The sequence below is a fragment of the Scleropages formosus genome, chromosome 18 (assembly GCF_900964775.1).
Source record: "Scleropages formosus chromosome 18, fSclFor1.1, whole genome shotgun sequence".
Classification (NCBI taxonomy): Eukaryota; Metazoa; Chordata; class Actinopteri; order Osteoglossiformes; family Osteoglossidae; genus Scleropages; species Scleropages formosus.
In genome coordinates this window covers 6,442,361-6,462,254 of record NC_041823.1, presented here as the reverse complement: position 1 = coordinate 6,462,254, position 19,894 = coordinate 6,442,361, and the positions used below count along the sequence as shown (strand labels likewise).

The 19,894-nt window shown below is 43.8% G+C and overlaps 1 protein-coding gene across 3 annotated transcripts in view; it reads right to left on the bottom strand.

Annotated features, from left to right (window-relative positions):
* Nucleotides 1-19,894, bottom strand: part of rims2a (regulating synaptic membrane exocytosis 2a) — a 182,905-nt gene that overhangs the window by 58,967 nt on the left and 104,044 nt on the right. The window contains exons 15-22 of one of the 3 annotated variants that reach the window (XM_029259821.1): nt 19,210-19,340; nt 18,650-18,821; nt 16,341-16,494; nt 13,158-13,226; nt 10,238-10,376; nt 9,641-9,742; nt 6,602-6,667; nt 147-326 (exon numbers count right to left, since the gene is read on the bottom strand). In XM_029259821.1, coding sequence (XP_029115654.1) covers nt 147-326; nt 6,602-6,667; nt 9,641-9,742; nt 10,238-10,376; nt 13,158-13,226; nt 16,341-16,494; nt 18,650-18,821; nt 19,210-19,340 — 1,013 coding nt within the window. The remainder of the gene's footprint in view (nt 1-146; nt 327-6,601; nt 6,668-9,640; nt 9,743-10,237; nt 10,377-13,157; nt 13,227-16,340; nt 16,495-18,649; nt 18,822-19,209; nt 19,341-19,894) is intronic. The other 2 variants (XM_018763027.2, XM_018763028.2) reach the window with 2 other exon arrangements.

Here is a 19,894-nt window from a genome sequence, read left to right as displayed (position 1 = left end):
TAAGATGGAGGACAAAAATCCAGGCTCGTCCTCTCAGGAGAAAATAAAAGGGTGAGTTGAGGGGAAGGGCAACACTGTGTAAGAAGGAAGAGGCGGAGCTGAAATGGGGTTCAATTAGTCGGGCTGTTGCGATTCGTCTGGGTCACCTCGTTAAGGCAGGTGAGGGAGGGGCGGACCTTCCGGATGGTAAGGACGGCATGGACCTCATGAGGCTCGAGTCGGGGCGCTCGGTGGACCGGGAGCGCGGTGCGGGCCGCTCTAGCGCAGGCCGCTGGTCCGCGGACCGCGACCTGTGATACTCGGGTCTTTCCAGGATGCTGCAGTTCCTGCAACGTTAGTCAGAGAGCCCCACTCAGTTGGACCTCCCACCCCACTACCAGCACCTGGGTGGAGGAAAACATAGGACAGAGCAGGGGGGTGGGGCCAGCCAAGGAAGGGCGGAGTCTAAGCAAGAATAGGGTGGAGCCAGAGGCGGGGTGTCTGGAGCAGCGCTCGGAAGCAGTAAGAAAGGCACAGTGTATTTTTTTCGTTCAGCAGAGCACCCCTAGTCCAGCGTCATCATTCAGGGAGAAGGACTGCGTCCTCATGCAGCTGTGTGAGTGTTTAAACCCGTTAGCCAACATACACACAATTTTAATGGCAAACACACTTACATTAATCACCACAGCAGATTATAGTGAGAAGCTCTGATTGAAAATATATATTTCTTTATATATTTACAGGAATCTTAACTGATGAAAAGGAAGGGATGGTATAGCGGTATTTTGGTATATTTTGGCACGCTCAGAAGCACTGGAGCTGACAGAACCAGGAGGAGGGGATTTGGATCCAGAGCCTCCAGATACGGAGAAAAGCCAGGAAATATCTGCCGTAACGCGATTTCCAGGGGTCCGCTCCTTCAGGCTCAGTCTCTCGGGTCATGGGTAAGACCACGGTAAACACTCACAGCTGCCACCGACACGCGTGCTTCTCACAGCAGAAAACTTCACCACACTGGTGACATTTTCCACCTCCAAATGCAGTCAGAAATCATATGAGCTGAGCAAAAGGAAGAGGTAGAGTAAATCACTCACCAGGGAGCGTCGTATTGCAGCTCTATCACAGCAGTTTAACACAGATTCATATTTAACTCACATAAAAAATATATTGACATATATTCATATTTTTATATATAATATATACAGTATATATATATACACACATGTATATATACACACATATAGGCTACATGTACACATATATATGTACAGTCAATGTACATATAGTCTGTTGATATATAGTTATGTATATATATATATATATATATATATATATATATATCTATATCTTTGGCTGTACATACAGCGTCACTTATATTGCACACTGATACAGCATTTACAGCTGTATGCCATGCATTAAAAAATAATAATAAAAAAAGAAGTGATAACAAGTTAGGTTTCCATATCAACATTTAGACTGCTGATGAGGTGATCAGTGTTTTTCACAACAATAATTAATTGTTCATATTAAGAATCCATTGCGAAAGAATCTTGCTTAATTAATAGTATATTTCCTAAATGTTCCTACCAATTTTCAGAGATGGAAGAGTCACTGATGTAGGTGTCAGGTCATATGTAGGATGATGAATATTCATAGACTAATATATTATTATTATTGATAGTACTGATAGCATAGGCCCAGGGGAAGATGTGGTCCAGCCAAGGAATGTTCTTTCATCACAGGCTGATCCTCGTCACTGGCAGCGAGAGCCTGTTTCAGACCAGGCGGTCCAGTGGGGACCTGGATTATCAACAACGCACCTGGTATTCGGAGGCAGGTGAGAGAGGAGCAGGTGACAGCTGGCAGGTGTGGGACACAGTTCCGTCTGTCACCTAATGTATCTCAGCATCACATGGGATCTACAGTTTTACAGCACTGGTAACACACCCTCTCCATCTGCCAGGTCAGCAGCAACAGCTTGGACTGGCGCAAATTAATACAGGTTCTGGACATTATGTTTCACAATAATGTAGTTAACAGACACCTTTCTCTACAGTAACCAAGAATGTTAAGCTCCTCATAGTGACTTGCCTGCTTATACAGCTGGGTAATTTTTACTGCAGCAGCTTAGGGCAAGTGCCTTTATCAGGGTACTGCGGTTTGAAGAAGGATTCGAACCTGTGTCAGCGTGGCAAAACACTTTGCACTTAAGTGCAACAGTACACTGTGACAAATATTTTACTGAAGTTGAATTAATTTTAGAAGAAACAGGGGCAGCAAGTAGCGCAGTGGTAAAATCTGTCACATCGCTGAAGGTTCTGGGTTCAAATCCCACTCCTGCTGCACTACCCTTGATCGAGGTCCTAACACTATAAGTCAGCTTGGAGAAAGGTATCAGATAAAAAATAATAGTAATAAACAAAACCAGGAGATTTTGGGTTTTGTCTCTATTAAAAGAATCCAGAAACCACACAGCCCTTGATGTTTACTTCAGGCTTGGTGGCGTTTTCCTGTTTCAGTATCCGGGGTCACATGGGTGCCGTCCGTTGCATGACCCAAACACTAACTGTGTGATCCAAACCCCGATCAAAGCTTCGTTCACACAAAGTACGAGATCCATCTACAGCTATGCTCCCCTCTCGGACTGCTTTTTCAGAAACTACTACATATAGCATTGCTATATATATATATATAGAAGGACACAAATGGATCATCTAAAAGCTGCAGTTTCATGCTCCCAGAGGGAATGTACTGTTATACCTTTGAAGGGGTAGTCAAACTGTACTTTACCTACTTGTATAAAAAGAAACCCTAACAATAATATTGCGGGGGATCAACACCTCATATTCCTGTATACGTGCAAAGCTTTTCCAGCAGTGGACCAGTATGTTTCTGGGGCAGCTCTTGAGTCTCCAACGTCCTTGGACACTCAGGTCTCCCTTCTTGTCCCCCTGGACATAAAAGAGGTTGCAGTCTAAAACAGGGAATCTATTGTGCAAGATGATCCTCCATGATATCGGAATCCGGTGGGCAAAATCGAGCGGAAACGCTCGGACCTTTGCAGCAGCGAGGAAGCTGAGCTCCTGCTAGCGGCACGCGGGATCGAGGCCGCGCGGGCCCACCTCTCGGATGATCAGCCGCGATGAGCGTCAGGTGTGGCCGTAGCGTTTAAATGGACTACCGGAGGACGAGAGTTCATTGCGCCGTAGAGCTGTGCGATTCTGTGGCTGACGACAACCTCTCTCTTTGTGTTTTGTTTCGTGAGTTTTTTCAAATTTAATTAGTTTATTCATTTGCGTTTTTTGTTTCGTTGCGAATAAAAACTTCACAATTCCGCTCCGTACTGCCTCACACGCGGTCACTCCCTGAACCCAGCATGGCCCTCAGGTCGTAGAGGATGTGAAGACTGTTCCGCTATATCCTTAAGAAGAAAATTATGCTAATGTCGTAAATACTAACTGAATAAAACGGTGAAGCACAGAAGAGTAATCTGCGTAAGGGGTAAGTGTTGGATGACTGTATGGATGACTGTATACCTATCCAAGTCACTTTCCATGAAGGTATCTTCTAAGGAAGGAAACAATCCATTAATATTTCGTTGCGAGGGGAGGGCCGAAGACGAATTACGAAACACAGGACATCCATGCAAAGAGTTTGCACTGAAAGCAAACTAATCCATGAGCCGCACATGGGTAAACATTGCGCAATCTGAGATCTTTCAGCCGCCGCGAACAAAACGCACTATGGGTAACAGCAGCAATCAACACCAGGATCACAGTGTTCACGTCAACATTGTTACAGTGTTTACTGTTGCAAAAAAGAAAAAAAAAAACAAAAAAAATGACAACACCAAACGTACAACCGTCTCCCCTCGGACACACACAGACTTCTGGGCTTCGACACACACTGAACCGCTGTTCTGCTTTGAAAGATCTGCAAATGATTCCACTTGCAGTGGATATCATTAGGGACATGATTTTCGTCATTCGGAATGACCTATCATGTAGAAACACTAAACGGCGAAACATCACATGACGGACACAGATATAACACCGTGGTTTTTATACCTCTCGAGGTCAAAGCTCGTGCCCACGGAATACGCGCGGGACATCTTAGCGGAGCGCAGCAACCTGACTGCCTCTTCTCGACTGATCGGGTACACGAGATTGTTTCTTCTGCCAAAAAGACACCAAATACGTGACCTTCACAGGCAAATAAAACGGTAAATAAACAAAAAAAGCGTGCGGGGAAGTTGACGTGTTGGGCTGTGTGGGTTCATCAAAACCCTGAACCGTAACTTTGACAATAATGGCACTCATAACAAGAGTAAATCATATTTTACTGAATAAAATATATATATGTACATATATATATATACACACACACACACGCTGGCTCCTCAGCTAACAAACACAATTGAAAATACTTCATTTATAGGTTAGCGTCTATAAATTATTCACAGGTTACAACTCAGTTTCTTTACGTGTTATGTTTTCTCTCACACATAGGTATAATAAATTTTTTAAAACTTCGTACGAGTTTTATTCAATTAATTCAGATTAAAAATGACTAAAAGCATATATATATGCTGCCTCCTATTCAGTGCTGACTGCTGACTGACTGATCGCATAAACAAAAATAAAAACTTTTGTAATCTTGCTATCGAATGCCAACAATCGCAAACACCAGTCAAGCTTTCAACGCTGCAGAAGCAAAGTGAATAAAGGCAGATCCACGCTCCTATTATGTCTGAGCGTGCTTTACCGCCATCTATTGGCTCGGCGGCTGAGCGCAGGTCTCGTTCGCTCTTAAACATTGGTAATTGGTAAGCGAAAACTATACAGTCGAAAATACAGACATGCGTAAACGACGAAATCGCTTAACGACGCATTTCTCAGAACGTAACCCCGCCGTTAAGCGAATTCATCGTTGTGCGAACATCATAGAGCGTACTTAAACGAACCTAGATGGTATAGCCTCGATGCAGTCGAGACGCGGTAAACACAAGATTTATGATGCTGCTGCCGGCATAACACAGCATACCGTTTTACAGTAAACTTTTTTTATAAGTAGAAAGAGTACACTAAAATAATGATAAAAAGTACAGTATAATAAATACATAAATCAGTAACATAGGCGTTTATCATCATTAACAAGTATTATGTACTGTATAATTGTATGTGCTATACATTTATACGACTGGCAGCGCAGCAGATTTTACAGCAGCACCACCACAAACAAATAAAACGCAGCGATATGATGTTACGAGGGCTACGACGTCGCTAGCCGATAAGAATTTTTCAGCTCCATTATAACCTTATGGGACCACAGTCATATACGCGATCAGTCGTTAAGCGAAACGTCGTTTAACGGCGCATGACTGTAATTAAAGATATTGGAAAAATATTATCTTCGAAAATCCATAACTCGGCTTCCATAACACAAGCAGCCAGTGTATATCACACAAAACAGGTCAGAAAAAAGGGAGCGCAAGAGCTTCTGCTAGACAACCTTTCACCCAAAGAAGCCACAGTTCCATGTAAAGTTATGTGGTGGAAACCTGTGTTCAAAAGCTGCTGAAATGCAGGTAAAAATATTCCTGTTTAATTACTTAATTATTCAGTTTTTGTTCTTAAAAAAGTAATGCTGCTTGCCAGGTGTAAGTAGAGCACTTTGACGTATGGGTTTCTGGCGTTCTCCATTTTTGGCCTCGGAAAGTGTGTGTCCTGATTCTAACGCTCTAGAGGTACATTACTGAAAAACGCCGATACGCACAAACACAGAGTAACTGTTGAACCAGTTAAGGGTGTGCAAAGGTCGGCAGCTCGACTCTTTCCATTCCGGGTCTTTCGTGTGAGAAGGCGGCCCTGTAATTTTTATGCAGAGGAAGCGTGGAGAAAGGATGACCTTGATAAAATATGAATGAAATGTGAGTTCCTATTTCCATGTGCGAGATTTCCCATGAGCCTTCACAGCTGCAGCCAAAGCACGCGGCAGCTGCCTCTCAGTACAGCTTACCTGTTAAGTTCTAGAAGCGGATGTCGGAAATGAGAGCATGTATATATTTGACCTCTGGGGGAGGGATATATATCTCCACAGCATGCTGTGTTCTGTGCTGGATTGGCAGCAATAGCACTTCTGGATCTGAAGTCCTGAAGGACAAAGCATTGGTAGAGCAGTGGTTCTAAGATCTGATCCTGGTGGACTCAGATATGCAGTCAGAAATCATAGAAATTGGAGAGAAGGGCCAGTTTGCCAGCCTGGGAACTGATTTAACTCAGTCGATCCCTTAACCGCTGAAATGGAACGAAATTTCCTGACCCTGTTATAGACCACTGGGACGTGTGTTCTCCTTTACCTATCCATTCTCACATGGAAGTGCTCCCACCATGTGGCATGTTAAACGTTACTGGCCAGGTCCTGAACCAAACAGTGCAGAACACCAGTGCGGTACACCAGCGTAATAACCCAGCACAGCACCCCATTGAGGTGCAAGGATTTCCCACAGCAGTGGACCACCACTTTGAGAAGCTCACCCACAACCTCATGGCCCTCAAAGGATGGAAGGGACAGACATGCACGCCCACTCCAGCACATCAAACTTGGGGAAGAACTGCTCTACCTGAGCTCCCTCTGATGGTGGTCTGCGGGCTTGTTGTGTCTGGACCAAGGTAGGGTGAGGTAAAGGCTGCAATCACATGGAGAGAGCAGACATGATGAGTGGTGAGAGAAGGACTGTCAGAAGAAGAGTCTACAGGAGCTGGGAGGCATTGTGAGAGAGGAGATGGGGGATAGTGATGCTCAGAAGTCTGAAGAAAGTGTCAGATCAATGAGATGGTAGGGAGGTTCTCAGTGGATGCTGAGCTTGAAGAAAAGTCTTGAAAAAGAATCTCAGTACAGGGGCGAACATGACCTCTCAATGGAGAATCTTAAAAACTAAGGTAGGGAAGAGAGCTTAATAATGATCTACTTTCAAATAGTCCAGAATCTGGAGAAATTATATTATCTGAGATTTTGTGACATGAAAGGTTGACCATCCTACACCTTTACTTGTTTATACCTCACTTCATGCACACACCGTATGCTTTGCTGCAGCGGCACGGCAAAGCAAGCACAAAGATGTTCTCGGAATGATCGAGTGCGGTGATGAGATATGGGTTCCGCTCTAGAAGATGATACTCATTCATAAGAAAGGTGTGACCCTTATTTGGACAAACGCCATGAGATTCCCTGCGAAGGTCAAGTAAAGCGTCCGAAATGGGGTGATGGTTTTTGTGGTGCTTTTCAGGGGGCCGCCGGGGTTTCTAGTAAAAAAAGTGACATGAAGAGACGTTTTGAGATTGGCACGTGGACCCCGACATCCCCCTCTTTCAGGAGCGCAGGCGACGGGAGCTTCCATCATCCAGAAGAAAACTGGCACGCTCTTATTGCATTGAAAGGCATTCCAAACAGTCCATTATTCAATTCCAGTTTAATTTCCTACTGTTTTCAATAAATACTGAAGGAATTTATTTAATTAAATACTGAAATGCAGTCTAGTGAACATGCAATTTAGATAAGTGCATTTCCTACTTATGACTCAGATTTAGGCTGCACTTTTTGAAACGTGAAGCAGAGCTGAAACGGAGGGAATAAGGAGAACAGGGACCTGGGCTCAGGGGTGTCCAGTGATGTGGACACATCATTAGTAATGTGTGGCGCCATTAGTGAAACACTGCAGGTCACCAGGTTGTGTACTAAAGGACATGGCCTTGCAACCTGTAGGTAGGTTGCTGGTTCAACTCCAAACCCCTGTTACTACTGTTGTACCCTTGAGTAGGTACCTACCCTCAACTGCTACAGAAAAAAACAGATGTCATTATGCACTGAAAATTGTCAGCTGTCTTGGATAAACGAGCCTGTTATGCACCTAATTAATTAAGAACTTAATAAATAATTTGGGTCTACTGCCATAATGCAGTGAGGCAGAGGGACTGATAGTAGAAGTAAAATAAAAGTAATATAAGTAAGTAAAACCATGTACTTTAAATGACAGCACACATCATTTCAGTGTATTTTTGAACCACAACAGACTTACAATGCAAGTAATAATATTTTTCATTCTTATACTTCAACGCTGGTGTATAGTCATTTTTACAAACATGAGTGGTTGTCTGGATAGCACTCTTAGGGTTGCCACATCATTTCTTTGTAATTACAAAAATAGCACTAACTCATAATATAGTACATACAGTAGTAACTGGCTATAATATATACAGGCGGTCCCCGATTTACGATGGTTCGGCTTATGATTTTTTTGACTTTACGATGGTGAGCTGGCGAAAGACTTTCAGTAGAAACCATACTTCGAATGTTGATGTTTTCCTGTGGGGCACAGTGGCACAGTGGGTTTGGCTGCGTCCTGTTCTCTGGGGTTTGAATCCTGCTTGGGGTGCCCCGTAATGGGCTGGCACCCTGTTTTGGCTGTGCTCCCTCCCACTCCAGCCCCATGTTCTGTGGTGCTGGGTAAGGCCCTGGTTTGCCGCGACCCTGCTTGGGACAAGCGGCTTCAGCCAGCGAGTGTGTTTTCCCAGGCAAGCGATGTGCGATGCTGGGCAGCGGCAGCAATCCGCATCCTCCAGTCTGTTACATGGTTGTGTTTTATGCACCCATAACGTCAGAGAAACGCCCATCTGTCTCTCCTGCTACTGGTGGGAAGAGGAAAAGGAGGGCAATTACTCTTAAGGAGAAACTCAAGATAATTGCCCAGCATGAAGGCAGCAAGCCTGTAATGGCCATCGCACATATGCTAGATGTTCAGTGGGTTAGGTGTATTAAATGCATTTTTGACTTGCGATATTTTCGATTTATGACACGTTTCACGGAACGATACCCAATCGTAAATCGAGGACCACCTGTATATACACATATACATACATACATATTCATACATAAATGACCAATTGGTTAAGTAGAAGTAAGCAAATAAATAAATAAATATTCATCCAACATCAAGAAGCGCTCGGCCCAAGTGGGGTTGCAGTGAACCGGAGCCTAACCTGGCAACACAGAGCGCAAGGCTGGAGGGGGGGACACCTAGGACGGGATGCCATTTCGGTATGTTTTGAATGCGTGGTCCACAAACTCCTTTGTAACCTCTAACAGCTTGGCCAGCCAAAAGACATTTAGAGCTATTGATACATGGATTATAGTATTTGGTTTTCGGTGGTGTCGCAGCGACGGAGACACCAAACCAGCTCTACGAAATGTTTTTAAGAACCACAAATGACATTTCTTAGAAACTAGAGATACTGATTGGGAAATCAACCTGATCTCATAAGATTAAAACAAGCATCAAATCATTTAGAGCAAAAAAAAAAAAAATCAGCAGTCGTCCCACTAGCGTGCTGCAGACTGCCGGCAAGATCAGCATCATCAACAGAGGACAGGCATCATCAAAAGAGCATCAGCATCATCAAAAGAGCATCAGCATCATCAACCGACTATTAGCATCATCAAGCCCAGACATAAACAGCAGGCATAAATTAAATATATAGAGTGTAAACACATATTTCCATATATACGTGGGTATATACATATGGAAATAGCAGATAATCCATTAGGCAGAAGCTTTGCTGCAGGTAACAGGAGCCATGCAGGTGGGGAGCTGGGGGCTACATACCTGTCGGGAGAGTAGCGGTCTTCTGACAGGCGATGCCGATCCATTCTACTGGCAGTGTGGTACTGCGATGGTGAAACGCGGTTCCCGTGGTCCAAACTCCGACTGTGGGACAGGGGACGGAAGCAGAACCAGGTCATTCGCACTTCCTCATCCTGTCTGTCCCTTATTTCCGACTCGGAAAACCTCCGGACTGAGGACCCTCTCAAGCTGCTTCAGAGGGTAAGGTAAGTGTGTGAGTGTGTGTGTGTGTGTGTGTGTGTGTGTGTGTGTGTGTGTGCAGGATGCAAGTACTGTTCATTAAAGCAAGACATTAAATTTTACAGAGCCTGGGTTAGGTTATATAGAGATGGAGGCATTATATGGTCATACCGGTGATTGGGCATTTAGTGCAGTGGACACTCAGCATGTTATTGATATTATTTATTGTTATTATTATCTTACTATTTCTTACTTCCCGATACTGTGTATGTGTATGCCATTCTCTATGAGGTGGTCATTGTTGGCGAAATGGATCAAATGCACCCGACACCCCTGGGGTCGTCAGGCCACATCATGCCGAAGGTGACAGGGAGCCGTGAGAGGAGGCGGGGCCACTACCTCTGCGGAGGCGGGACGCTGGGCGAGCGCGACCGTGTGCGGTTCAGGTCCGCAGACCGCGAGCAGTGGTTGGACGACATCACCTGCTCCGGGACGGAGAGCGTCGAGCTCTGCAGATTCCTGCCGTTGTATCTGTGGTCTGTTTGGGGGGGAAAAAGAACACGCGGCTGGGTGTCACGCATCCCCACAGATCGAGCCGCCATCGCCAGGGTAAACTTCTGCATTCTTAGAGCTGGAAAACAGTTTTTCAAAAGCGGCGAGCAAGAATTAGATTCAATAATGACTTTTTCCTGCGGGATGTGTCGGTCCAGTGAACCTGAAGGAGTTCATTATCCAATACTCTGCAACGGCAGAGCCGGTGGTTAAGGTCAGTGCCTTCTGCTATTCACTTCCATTGATATGCAGTGGACTGTATAGCACTTTAAAAGGCTTAGATTAACAGGGCATCAAAATCAGGATTAGAGAGCACGAAACAAAGTTAAGAAAAGTGTAAGGAAAGGAGGGAAGTAAAAGGAAAGTTACAAATTCTGGTATTTTTATTGTTAATTTTCCATTTGCCTGGCATTTTCACGGCACTCCCTGGAAGAAATAAGCCTTTCAACAAAGTCATCTTCTAACACTGACTAAATTAATGTGACAACCTGCTGTAACGGTGAAATCATACTGAAGAGCCGTCAAATCAATATATGAAATCTTCCCTACAACGAAATTTGTCAGCTTTGATTTCTTCCATTTAACATGTGATGATTATTGCTGTGGAGGGTTTGAAGTTGAGTTCACAGAAGTGGAAGAAAAGGCCACCATGCCCTGCAGTACGGCGTCTGTAAACTGGCTCCTGAACTTATGAACGCAACCAGGACCGGGAAGCTGTCTGTGATGTGTTTTGTTCATAACTCTGTTTGTTCGTGACTCTAAAGTTGACTTTACTTCATAAGTCACGATCAGAAAAAACGTAATGAAACGGACGCTAATTCATTTGCCCAAGTCCAGCGAAAATCTGAGATATAACTGTGACAAATAAATTTGGATGTTTATATTAAATTTATACTGCAATAAAATTAAAACCAATTTTAAAAGACAATCAAAAACGCTGTGCAGTATTCCTCATGTTGTTACTGATCACCGACTCTCACAAACACTGGACACAAGCTGTTAACACTGCGGAAGCCAGCTGAACTAATCCGGTCCCGCATTCCTGTTCTGTTTAGCGACATGAATAAATAGAGGTCAATTTTGCTTCGCTGCCAGAAGAAGAATTACAAAAAATAGATCAGTGAAGGAAATGCATTCACAATCAAATAAGGGAACCTGAAAATGTTTGTTTCTCAGGGAATTCCGACTTCGATCGTATGTAAAACGAGGAGTCGGTGTGTGACACCGTTTCAAAGTCAAGACACGGATTAATTTGGAGAATCACATCAGTATTGACTAAAAGGAGAAGTTCCTCAGCTGACGTTGCTTAAGAAAGCCGAGGTGCTCCTGAGCAACGGGATTAAAGGTGGCACCTAATTTTCTCGGAATCGCCATTTCACGCGTGTCCGGCAGACGGTCGCAGGAGGAGGGGGGCAGATCCTCGGAGGCTCGCATGCATGCATGTGCTCTCCATGTGTGTGAACAAGAACACGAAGACTATCTTTGCGGCCGACGCCATCGTGATCACCGACCCCCGGGCCGTCGGGCCACATCACTGACCCTTTTTTTAAATAGACGGGTTAGGGGGGAAAAAAAAAAACGCGACAGAGAGAAAAGGGATCTATAATTCCTCTGAATGTTAATCATCTCCTCCCGACTGTAGGGATCGTATCAGCAGTTTAAAACGGGGAGGAGAACGGGAGGCTTGAGAACAGGCCAGAATCGATATGAGTCTGAGAGAGGAGGAAGAGCGAGGAGCGACGGTGCTGGGGGATGGGTGAGGGGCATGGTGGGGGGGGGGGGGGGTTCCCTCTTCACCCTCTTCACCCTCTTCACCCTCCTCTACCAGGGCTCCCTCGTCTTCAATAAAAGGTTCCACTGGACCTTGTGGTCATATGCGAAGTACTCTGTAGCGAAGTACTGTAAATACATTATATAACCAAATTATTTTATTTATATAATATTATATTATACTGTACTATCTATTCCAATTCCTACCTTTTTTGTTAATATTTTTTTGCCGTTGTTTTCTCTTTACAGCCTGTATTGAAATTCCTTGGTCAAAGAGCTGTTTTAGAAAAAAATAAATAAAAATAAAAACAAAAAATATAATCATGTATTATATATTCAAATTATTATGTTTAAATAATATTATATTACACGTTCAAATTCCTCTCTTTTTTTTTTCTTAGCATTATTTTGTCTTTGCTTCCTTTTTACACCGCGTATTGAAATTCCTCGGTCAAAGTGCTGTTTTAGAAAAAAAAATAAGTAGAAATAAAAAATATTATCATGTTTATATGTTCAAATTATTCTGTTTAAATAATATTATATTACATATTTAAATTCCTCTCTTTTTTTTCTTCGTATTACTTTGTCTTTGTTTCCTTTTTACACCCCATATTGGAATTCCTTGGTCAAAGCACTGGTTTAGAAGAAATAAAGAGAAATAAAAAATGACAGTAAGAATCCTCGTAATGTAGAGCACCGTTTTCATAATAAATATGACACCTATGTTCAAAAAGGAATGGGGGACATTGGGCACCTGGAAAAGTTGCTTTTAAAGAAATACAGATGCAGCGTTTCACACAGAGACAGAAAGAAATGTATGGTACGGGGCTTGGATGGAAGGTGACACCAGCACATGTAGGTGTCGCTTCGGTACAAAAGTGGAGGTGATGCCAAACTGAGCGCAACATGGGGGGTGAGTGCTTGTCTCAGTGTTTCTCTGAATGTTTGCTTGTCTGAGTGTTTGTCTGCACACATGGGGATCTTTCTGTCGCTTTACCTGATACTACTCCAATTCCGTCCTCACAGTCGAAGTCAGAGATTTCACTGTCACTGATTCTCTGGGATCCTAGGTGGAGAGAGAGGGGGGAGGGGGTGGTTTAGTGAAGTCTGTGAAGGTGGGGGGGTCACCGAGGGTCAGCCGCTGCCCGAACGGCCCGGCCACGCGGTGGCAGAAGCCGCCGGAACGAGAGCTCGGCGGACAGGGGCTGCGAAAGGGGCCGACGCCACAGCTACGACCACAGGTGGAGAGGAGCGAAGGGGGGCAGAGGCAAACACTCAGACGGCCGACGGGTAACGTATTCGTTCGGCGACCGGGTCAAACGCGTTAGAAACGCGCGCCGCCTCCAGACATCTAACACATAATAACCGATCCAACCATCTCCTGGGGCTGCAGCAGTCAACGTGAAAAAATGATCGACAAAACGCTGCCTCGACACACAGCTGACGGAACTAAAAAGAGGAAAACATTCGGAAAAAGTGCCGTTCATTTTTTTTTAACGTTTATTTTATTTTAAGATTTTTTTTTAGGCACTAAAAAATTCCTATCTTGTACACTGGCTTTGCAGCTTATCAACAAAACTGGGACCGGAAGTCTGTCAATCTGTAGCTCCAAAGTCACTTTTACCGCTAAGCCACAATCAAGAAAAGCTTAATACAGACGCACCTCCGGTTAGATCCTGTAAAAGTCTCAGATATAGCTATAATAATTTTCTTAACATATATTTTGTAAGACATTTTAGTATTTTACTTACTTTGTGCTAAATTAACATTAAAATATTTAAAGTGACTAAAATTAAAAAAACGTGGTCATCTTATTATTGATCAGTGCTCCGCTTCTATTTGATTGAAAATGATAAATATAAAGAAAATATATAAATTAAATAATAATTCTTGATTTATTTTAATTAAATCATATTCTTTCACCACCAGCAGGAGAGACACATACTTTAGCAATACTTACTATATACAAATACTTCACTGCAATTAAATTAACAGACATTGTCATCCAAATGTCCATAATGGGCAGTGTGCATCCGGAACTTTCCACAATAAGCCGCAATGAACTGTTACAAGTTCACAAAACAAAAGTCACAGACTCGAGTCATGGATTCTGAACACAATAAATAATTAGTTAATTCCAGAAGTAAAAATGTAACACGTACAGTACATATGCCAAAAGGACTAAGCACAGCCGGTACATGTTATGGCAGGAACGGTAGACCGGAATCATAAAAATATAAATCTGATATAAATATCAGTCAAATCCAAACTGGAGCTGTAGGGTCAACGGGACTATGTTATGACATCGGGGCCTGACGGTGGTATGTTTGAAGACCGCAGCAGAAAGTTTCAGCACGTGGAGGGGGGGCCGCAGGAAAAGAGCCATTTGGCTGCTCGTGGACACAAGTAAGAACACAGGTGAGCACTCGGGAGCACAGGTTCAGCGCCGGGGCAGAAGCGGGGAAGGGGGGGCGGGGTGGGTCCAGCAGTAGACCGCACTCAGGTGTGTACACCACAGCAGGCATGCGCAACATTACCTGAACTGTACAAATATGGGTCTTTGTCTGAGAAGTGTCAGGGCAGAGTGAGGGAAATAAAACACAAAGAAGAGAATAAAACACATTGGCATCCATGAGTGTCCATCGTTACAACTTGGTATGAATGGTCTCATACCAAAATACAAGAACAGTGAGATAGAACAAGGTGATGAAATGTAATCGCAAAATGGATTACATTATTTTTAAAATAAAAACTCTTATAAAAAATTTTAATATTAAACATTACAAACAGGAATAATTAGAAACCTTTCTATTCAGGAGAATGAGGTCTGTTTCTGGAGGACAGACAACGAACCCTCATATCCCAGTCCTCTTGCTTGCCTGCCTCTGCTTTGAATTGATTTTCCGTTTTCAAAATTGTATCAATAACACCGAAAATGATACTTAATAATTTTCTTTATCGGTATGTCTCACCTGACACTAATCACAAGGATACATAAACTGAAAACTGCAACCTGTGGTGTAATTCTATATTTACCTAGAACTAAGAGATTTATGAAAAGAATATCCCTTTACATTATCGTAGTGTATATTTTTAAAGAAATACCTAAATTTGCAAACTAAAAAATATGACAAAGCATTATGAACAGGTTATTGTAATGGCATCCACACACTCCTTTGGATTACTACCTGTCGCAGACAAATAATTATAAAAGGATCGCAAAAGTTCCTCCCAAATCAGCGGACTTGAACACACCGGCTGAGAAATAATGCACAAGGCGGCGTGTACAATACTTTGCATAACCAATAAGTGACATTTTCCTCCCTCTCTTTGTAAATGAGGGGGGTGCAGTGGCACAGCAGGTTTGACTGGGTCCTGCTCTCCGGTGGGTCTGGGGTTCGAGTCCTGCTTGGGGTACCTTGTGATGGACTGGCACCCCATCCTGGGTGTGTCCCTTCCCCTTCCAGACCTGTACCCTGTGTTACCAGGTTAGGCTCCAGTTTGCCACGAGCCTGCTTGAGATGAGCGGTTTCAGACTGTGTATGTGTGCATTTGTAAATGGGGAACATTCTTGGCTTTATCGGCGTCTTCTCAGTTTCCCGTTTTCTTGTTGACCCAGATCAGATGTGGCTCACGTCCTGAAATACCACATCCATGAAAGTCATCTTCTGTGATGTTTGTGGATTATAGTGATCTGTCTGGGTGAGTGTAGAAATTCATTATACTTTTTTGGCTAAAATAAAAAAAAAAGGGGCCTTTTATCTTTACATTAATAATGCAGTGTACCATGAGTTGGGTCTTCAGACCGTAAGTTTGAAATGCGCACGGACACTTCGTTGGGCTTTGAAAACAAGGGGGTGACAGAGGCAGGAAGCACATTAAACTGAAAAGCAGTTCCCCATTCCTTTGTGAAGCATTAGACTTAGTGACAAAAGTGTGTGCGTGGCAGGCGAGCAGGAATTTGTGCACATATTGGCTGTGTTGGTGCCTGTGATGGTGGCTGTGATGGTGCTGTGACGGTGCAATGATGATGGCAGTTTTCATGGCGGTTGTGATGGTGCCATGACGGCAGCGTTGGTAACTGTAATGACAGCCCGCGAAGACATCTCGTGGAAGGGTGTGAAGTGCATTTGAGTGTTGGGTATCACCGTGGTGACTGTGTGGACGGGGCGGAACCTACTCTGCAGCCGGCGTGTGGGGCTCCCTCCGAGCAGAGCCCTCCGTGGCGGGTAGGGTGAGGGGCGGGGCAGCGGCATGGAGGACATGTCATGCGTCTGCAGCTTGTACCAGTGCGGCTCATCATCCAGCAACGCCGTCTCCAGTTCGATCAGGATCTACAGGGACCAATCCAAACCAGTTCACTCCCTGCTGGCCACGCCCCTGCAGAAGAAGCCCCGCCCCCATCACGGCTTTCCTTGTTGGAGCACTTGAATCAGAGCTCTTCTTCTATACTTGATATTTTGTCACGGAAACATATTTATCACGATTGAGTTCATCCATGCAAGCTGTGGAAGATTAAAAAATACTTAATGAACATGTTTTCATCTGCTGATGAATCCTGCTGTAGGGATGCTATGCTAAACTTCCTCTGAACGTTTTTCCATTTGAAAAGGGGGCAAATGGTTCGTTCTTTACTTAAAAAAAGGAGTGTGCACGTGCTCTTAGAAAAACAACGCACACCTAAGGCACTCTCCCAGACGCACCTATGTAAGATTTTTCACCAGCTGCACAAACTGCAGACACCGGCCTTTCAATTCGCCCTCATTGACTCAAGTGGTAAAATACTGAAACATGGCTGAGAAACATTATTGGATGCACAGCGTGGAATCTTGGAACGTGAAGAAGACGGGATGGCTGGACAACTGCCAAGGAGAATGCGGCAGACGGCCAATGAACGGCAGCAGGGTGGCTAATGAGCACGTCGCCAACATCTGCTCTCCTGCACCGCTTCCACAGGCCTTCGGAAGGAAGTTCATTCACGGGAACCACAGACCACGGTCAAGTACACCCCATGAAGATGCATTCACAGAAGTAACCTTCATCTAGCCGGTGTAATCTATATTCTCACAATAGTCTGAGATTACATCATTCATTGTAATTGTGCGGTTATATTTCCAGCCATATGAATATTTATTGCAATATCATTTGCATAACTTCCATTACTTTATTACCTCCTTGAAAAAACAATTTAATTAATCTTTTTTTTTCTTGGAATTATAATGAAGCTGTGGCATATCTCGAATGTTTTAGTATTTTGGAGCGACTGTACCTTGATCATTAATGACACCTATAGACTGCCTTTAAGATAAAATAATCATGTTTTTTTTCCCATGGCCACAACTGAGACTTGTGATTTGAAAACATTTGCAAATTTTACCCGTGATGGGGTGGCAGGCTCCATTCCGGCAACGTCCAATCTGCCACATTGACAGGCGCACCAGGGGACGAGCACCAGGTGTGGCCAATCGACTAATGAAAGACTTTAAAAGGATGGACTTTGAAAGCCTTAGGAAAAGGGGTTATAGTGCTGAATTTATAACCCTGGTGCTAGTCCAGGTGGTCCCGTCATGCAGAGGAGTGTATTAAGCGTATTAAATGCATTTTCGACTTACGATTTTTTGACTTATGATGGGTTTTGTGGAACGTAACCCCTTCGTAAATCGGTGACCACCTGTACAGTGATTGGATTGGTGTCTAGATCGTTAAGAGTTTACGTTCAACTTTCGGTTTTATTTGCAGGGCTGAAAAACTGTTGCATTTTTCCTTATTTGGTAAAAGATGTTTCTGTTTTGGTTTCACAAATAGATATACTAAAATTTATGGGATGTTCACCCACTTCTGTCCTATTCCTGGTCATTCCTTGAACGCAACATGAGCTGGTATGTCACAGATAGCTACTGTACTTGCGTTTATGTACGTATTTATTTATTTTCACTGACAAAGAAAACAGAATAAGGTAGCAATTTCATACTGATAGAGTCAGTATGCCCAGAATACACTCATAAAAAATATAGCAAAAAAGGAGCTAAAAAGTTACAATATTTAGCAGAAGTAGCCACATAGCACTATCTAAGATGTTCCAAAAAGGTGACCGAATATCCTAAAATTCATTAGTATTATGATGCAAGTCAAACAGTTTCTCTAGTGGAAGAAAGTCTGACACTTGAGTCGACCGTATATTTGTGGAGGGAGATTCTGATATCGGGACAAGCGGTTGTAGACATTGGTTGGTTGGTTGGCGTCTGGTATCGACCAGGCAATATGTTACATTTTATTGCTAAATATCTATGTAAACTATATACTCGACCCATCTTTCATTTTGAGAATTAAATGGTTCTACGTGCCTTTTCTCTCTTAAGCCCATCGTACTGCATCGATCCCAATTTCCACTGTCAAAAGTGTCAAACTTGACCCCTGACACTTTGTCTGAAGTAGAGAAAACGAACATGGCCACAACATGTGAGCAACTTCAATGGGAGGCGCTCTTACCTCTCCCAGGAACTCGCTCTCCTCTTCCCGAACCCGAGCCTGGTCCCAGAGCGTGATCTCCAGCATGCGCTCTCGGAACTCCCGCCGGTGTACGGGCGAGTACATGAAGGTCTGGTTCCATTTGGGTTCCAACGACTTCTTTACCGTTTTTGTTCTTCTTTTGCTCTTGTCGCTGGAGGAAGAGTAATGCAAACTTTTTATTTACCACCAAGGTGCACAAAACTGAGGGCATCAGCAGCATAAATCAAGTGGAAACTGCAGAGGTGTAGGGTGCATCCCCCTTCCCACCCCCGCAGCTCCACGACTTTTAACAGCCCCATTACACATGTCAAGCGGAATAAAGTTTGAAGAGCACCTCAGAAACCAGTTATTATATGGGTCTGCAGAATCATTCCCACATCAACACACGTGCAAATTAAATAACTTCCACAAACACTGGAATGAGCACCTCAACAAAGCATTTTTAAACTGTTTATTATTTATGATTTATTTCAACTCAAAGGACTCAAAGCACACAACCTGCTGCTCTCTGCTCCTATAGGAGCAGTTTACACACTTACCTCCTGTCAGGGAGGAAATAGATCTTCACGTAGGGGTTCCTGGGCCGCCCATCTTCCCTCGAAGGCAGGTCTTTTGCTCCCAGAATCGTGACAATGAGCTGGTGGCCCACTTTGTCGTACCAGAGCTTGACCTGCGAGGGACAGACGTGTTTCGGCCTGAGTGCTAGCGCTTCTTCCAGCGTTTCTGAGCCTTTGTGTGTCTACGAGATATGCGTGTCTTCTCATGTGCGCTTGTCAAGCCACATGCTTCTAGCAGCACCCCTTTAAAGCGCATGTTTTGTGACATATGAAGAGCACAATGGCATTAGCAATGTTGGCATTAGCATCCAAAAAAGATGGAAAACTAAAACAAGCACAGGATTTTCGGTGCCAACAAATGTCAACAGCTGTGTTTCTTTTTTAATGCTTTGCACGTTGAGCTTTAATAATTACACTAATAGTATTAATGAGTGTGCTGATGGTGTCATGATCTGGAGCATCTGGACACTGTGTCTAAGTAAAGTGAACTCCAGGTGTGCAAACTCCAGATGTCTTGTGAAGGACGACAAGAGTGACCTGAAACCTCACCATGTGAGAGACTACAGAAAAACATGTGACCGTGTGGGCGTGTCCCTGAGGGGGCGTTCATCTTGAGGCCCACTCTTCACCCACCCTGGTGCAAGGTGGGGCGGGGCTAGGTGGGGCA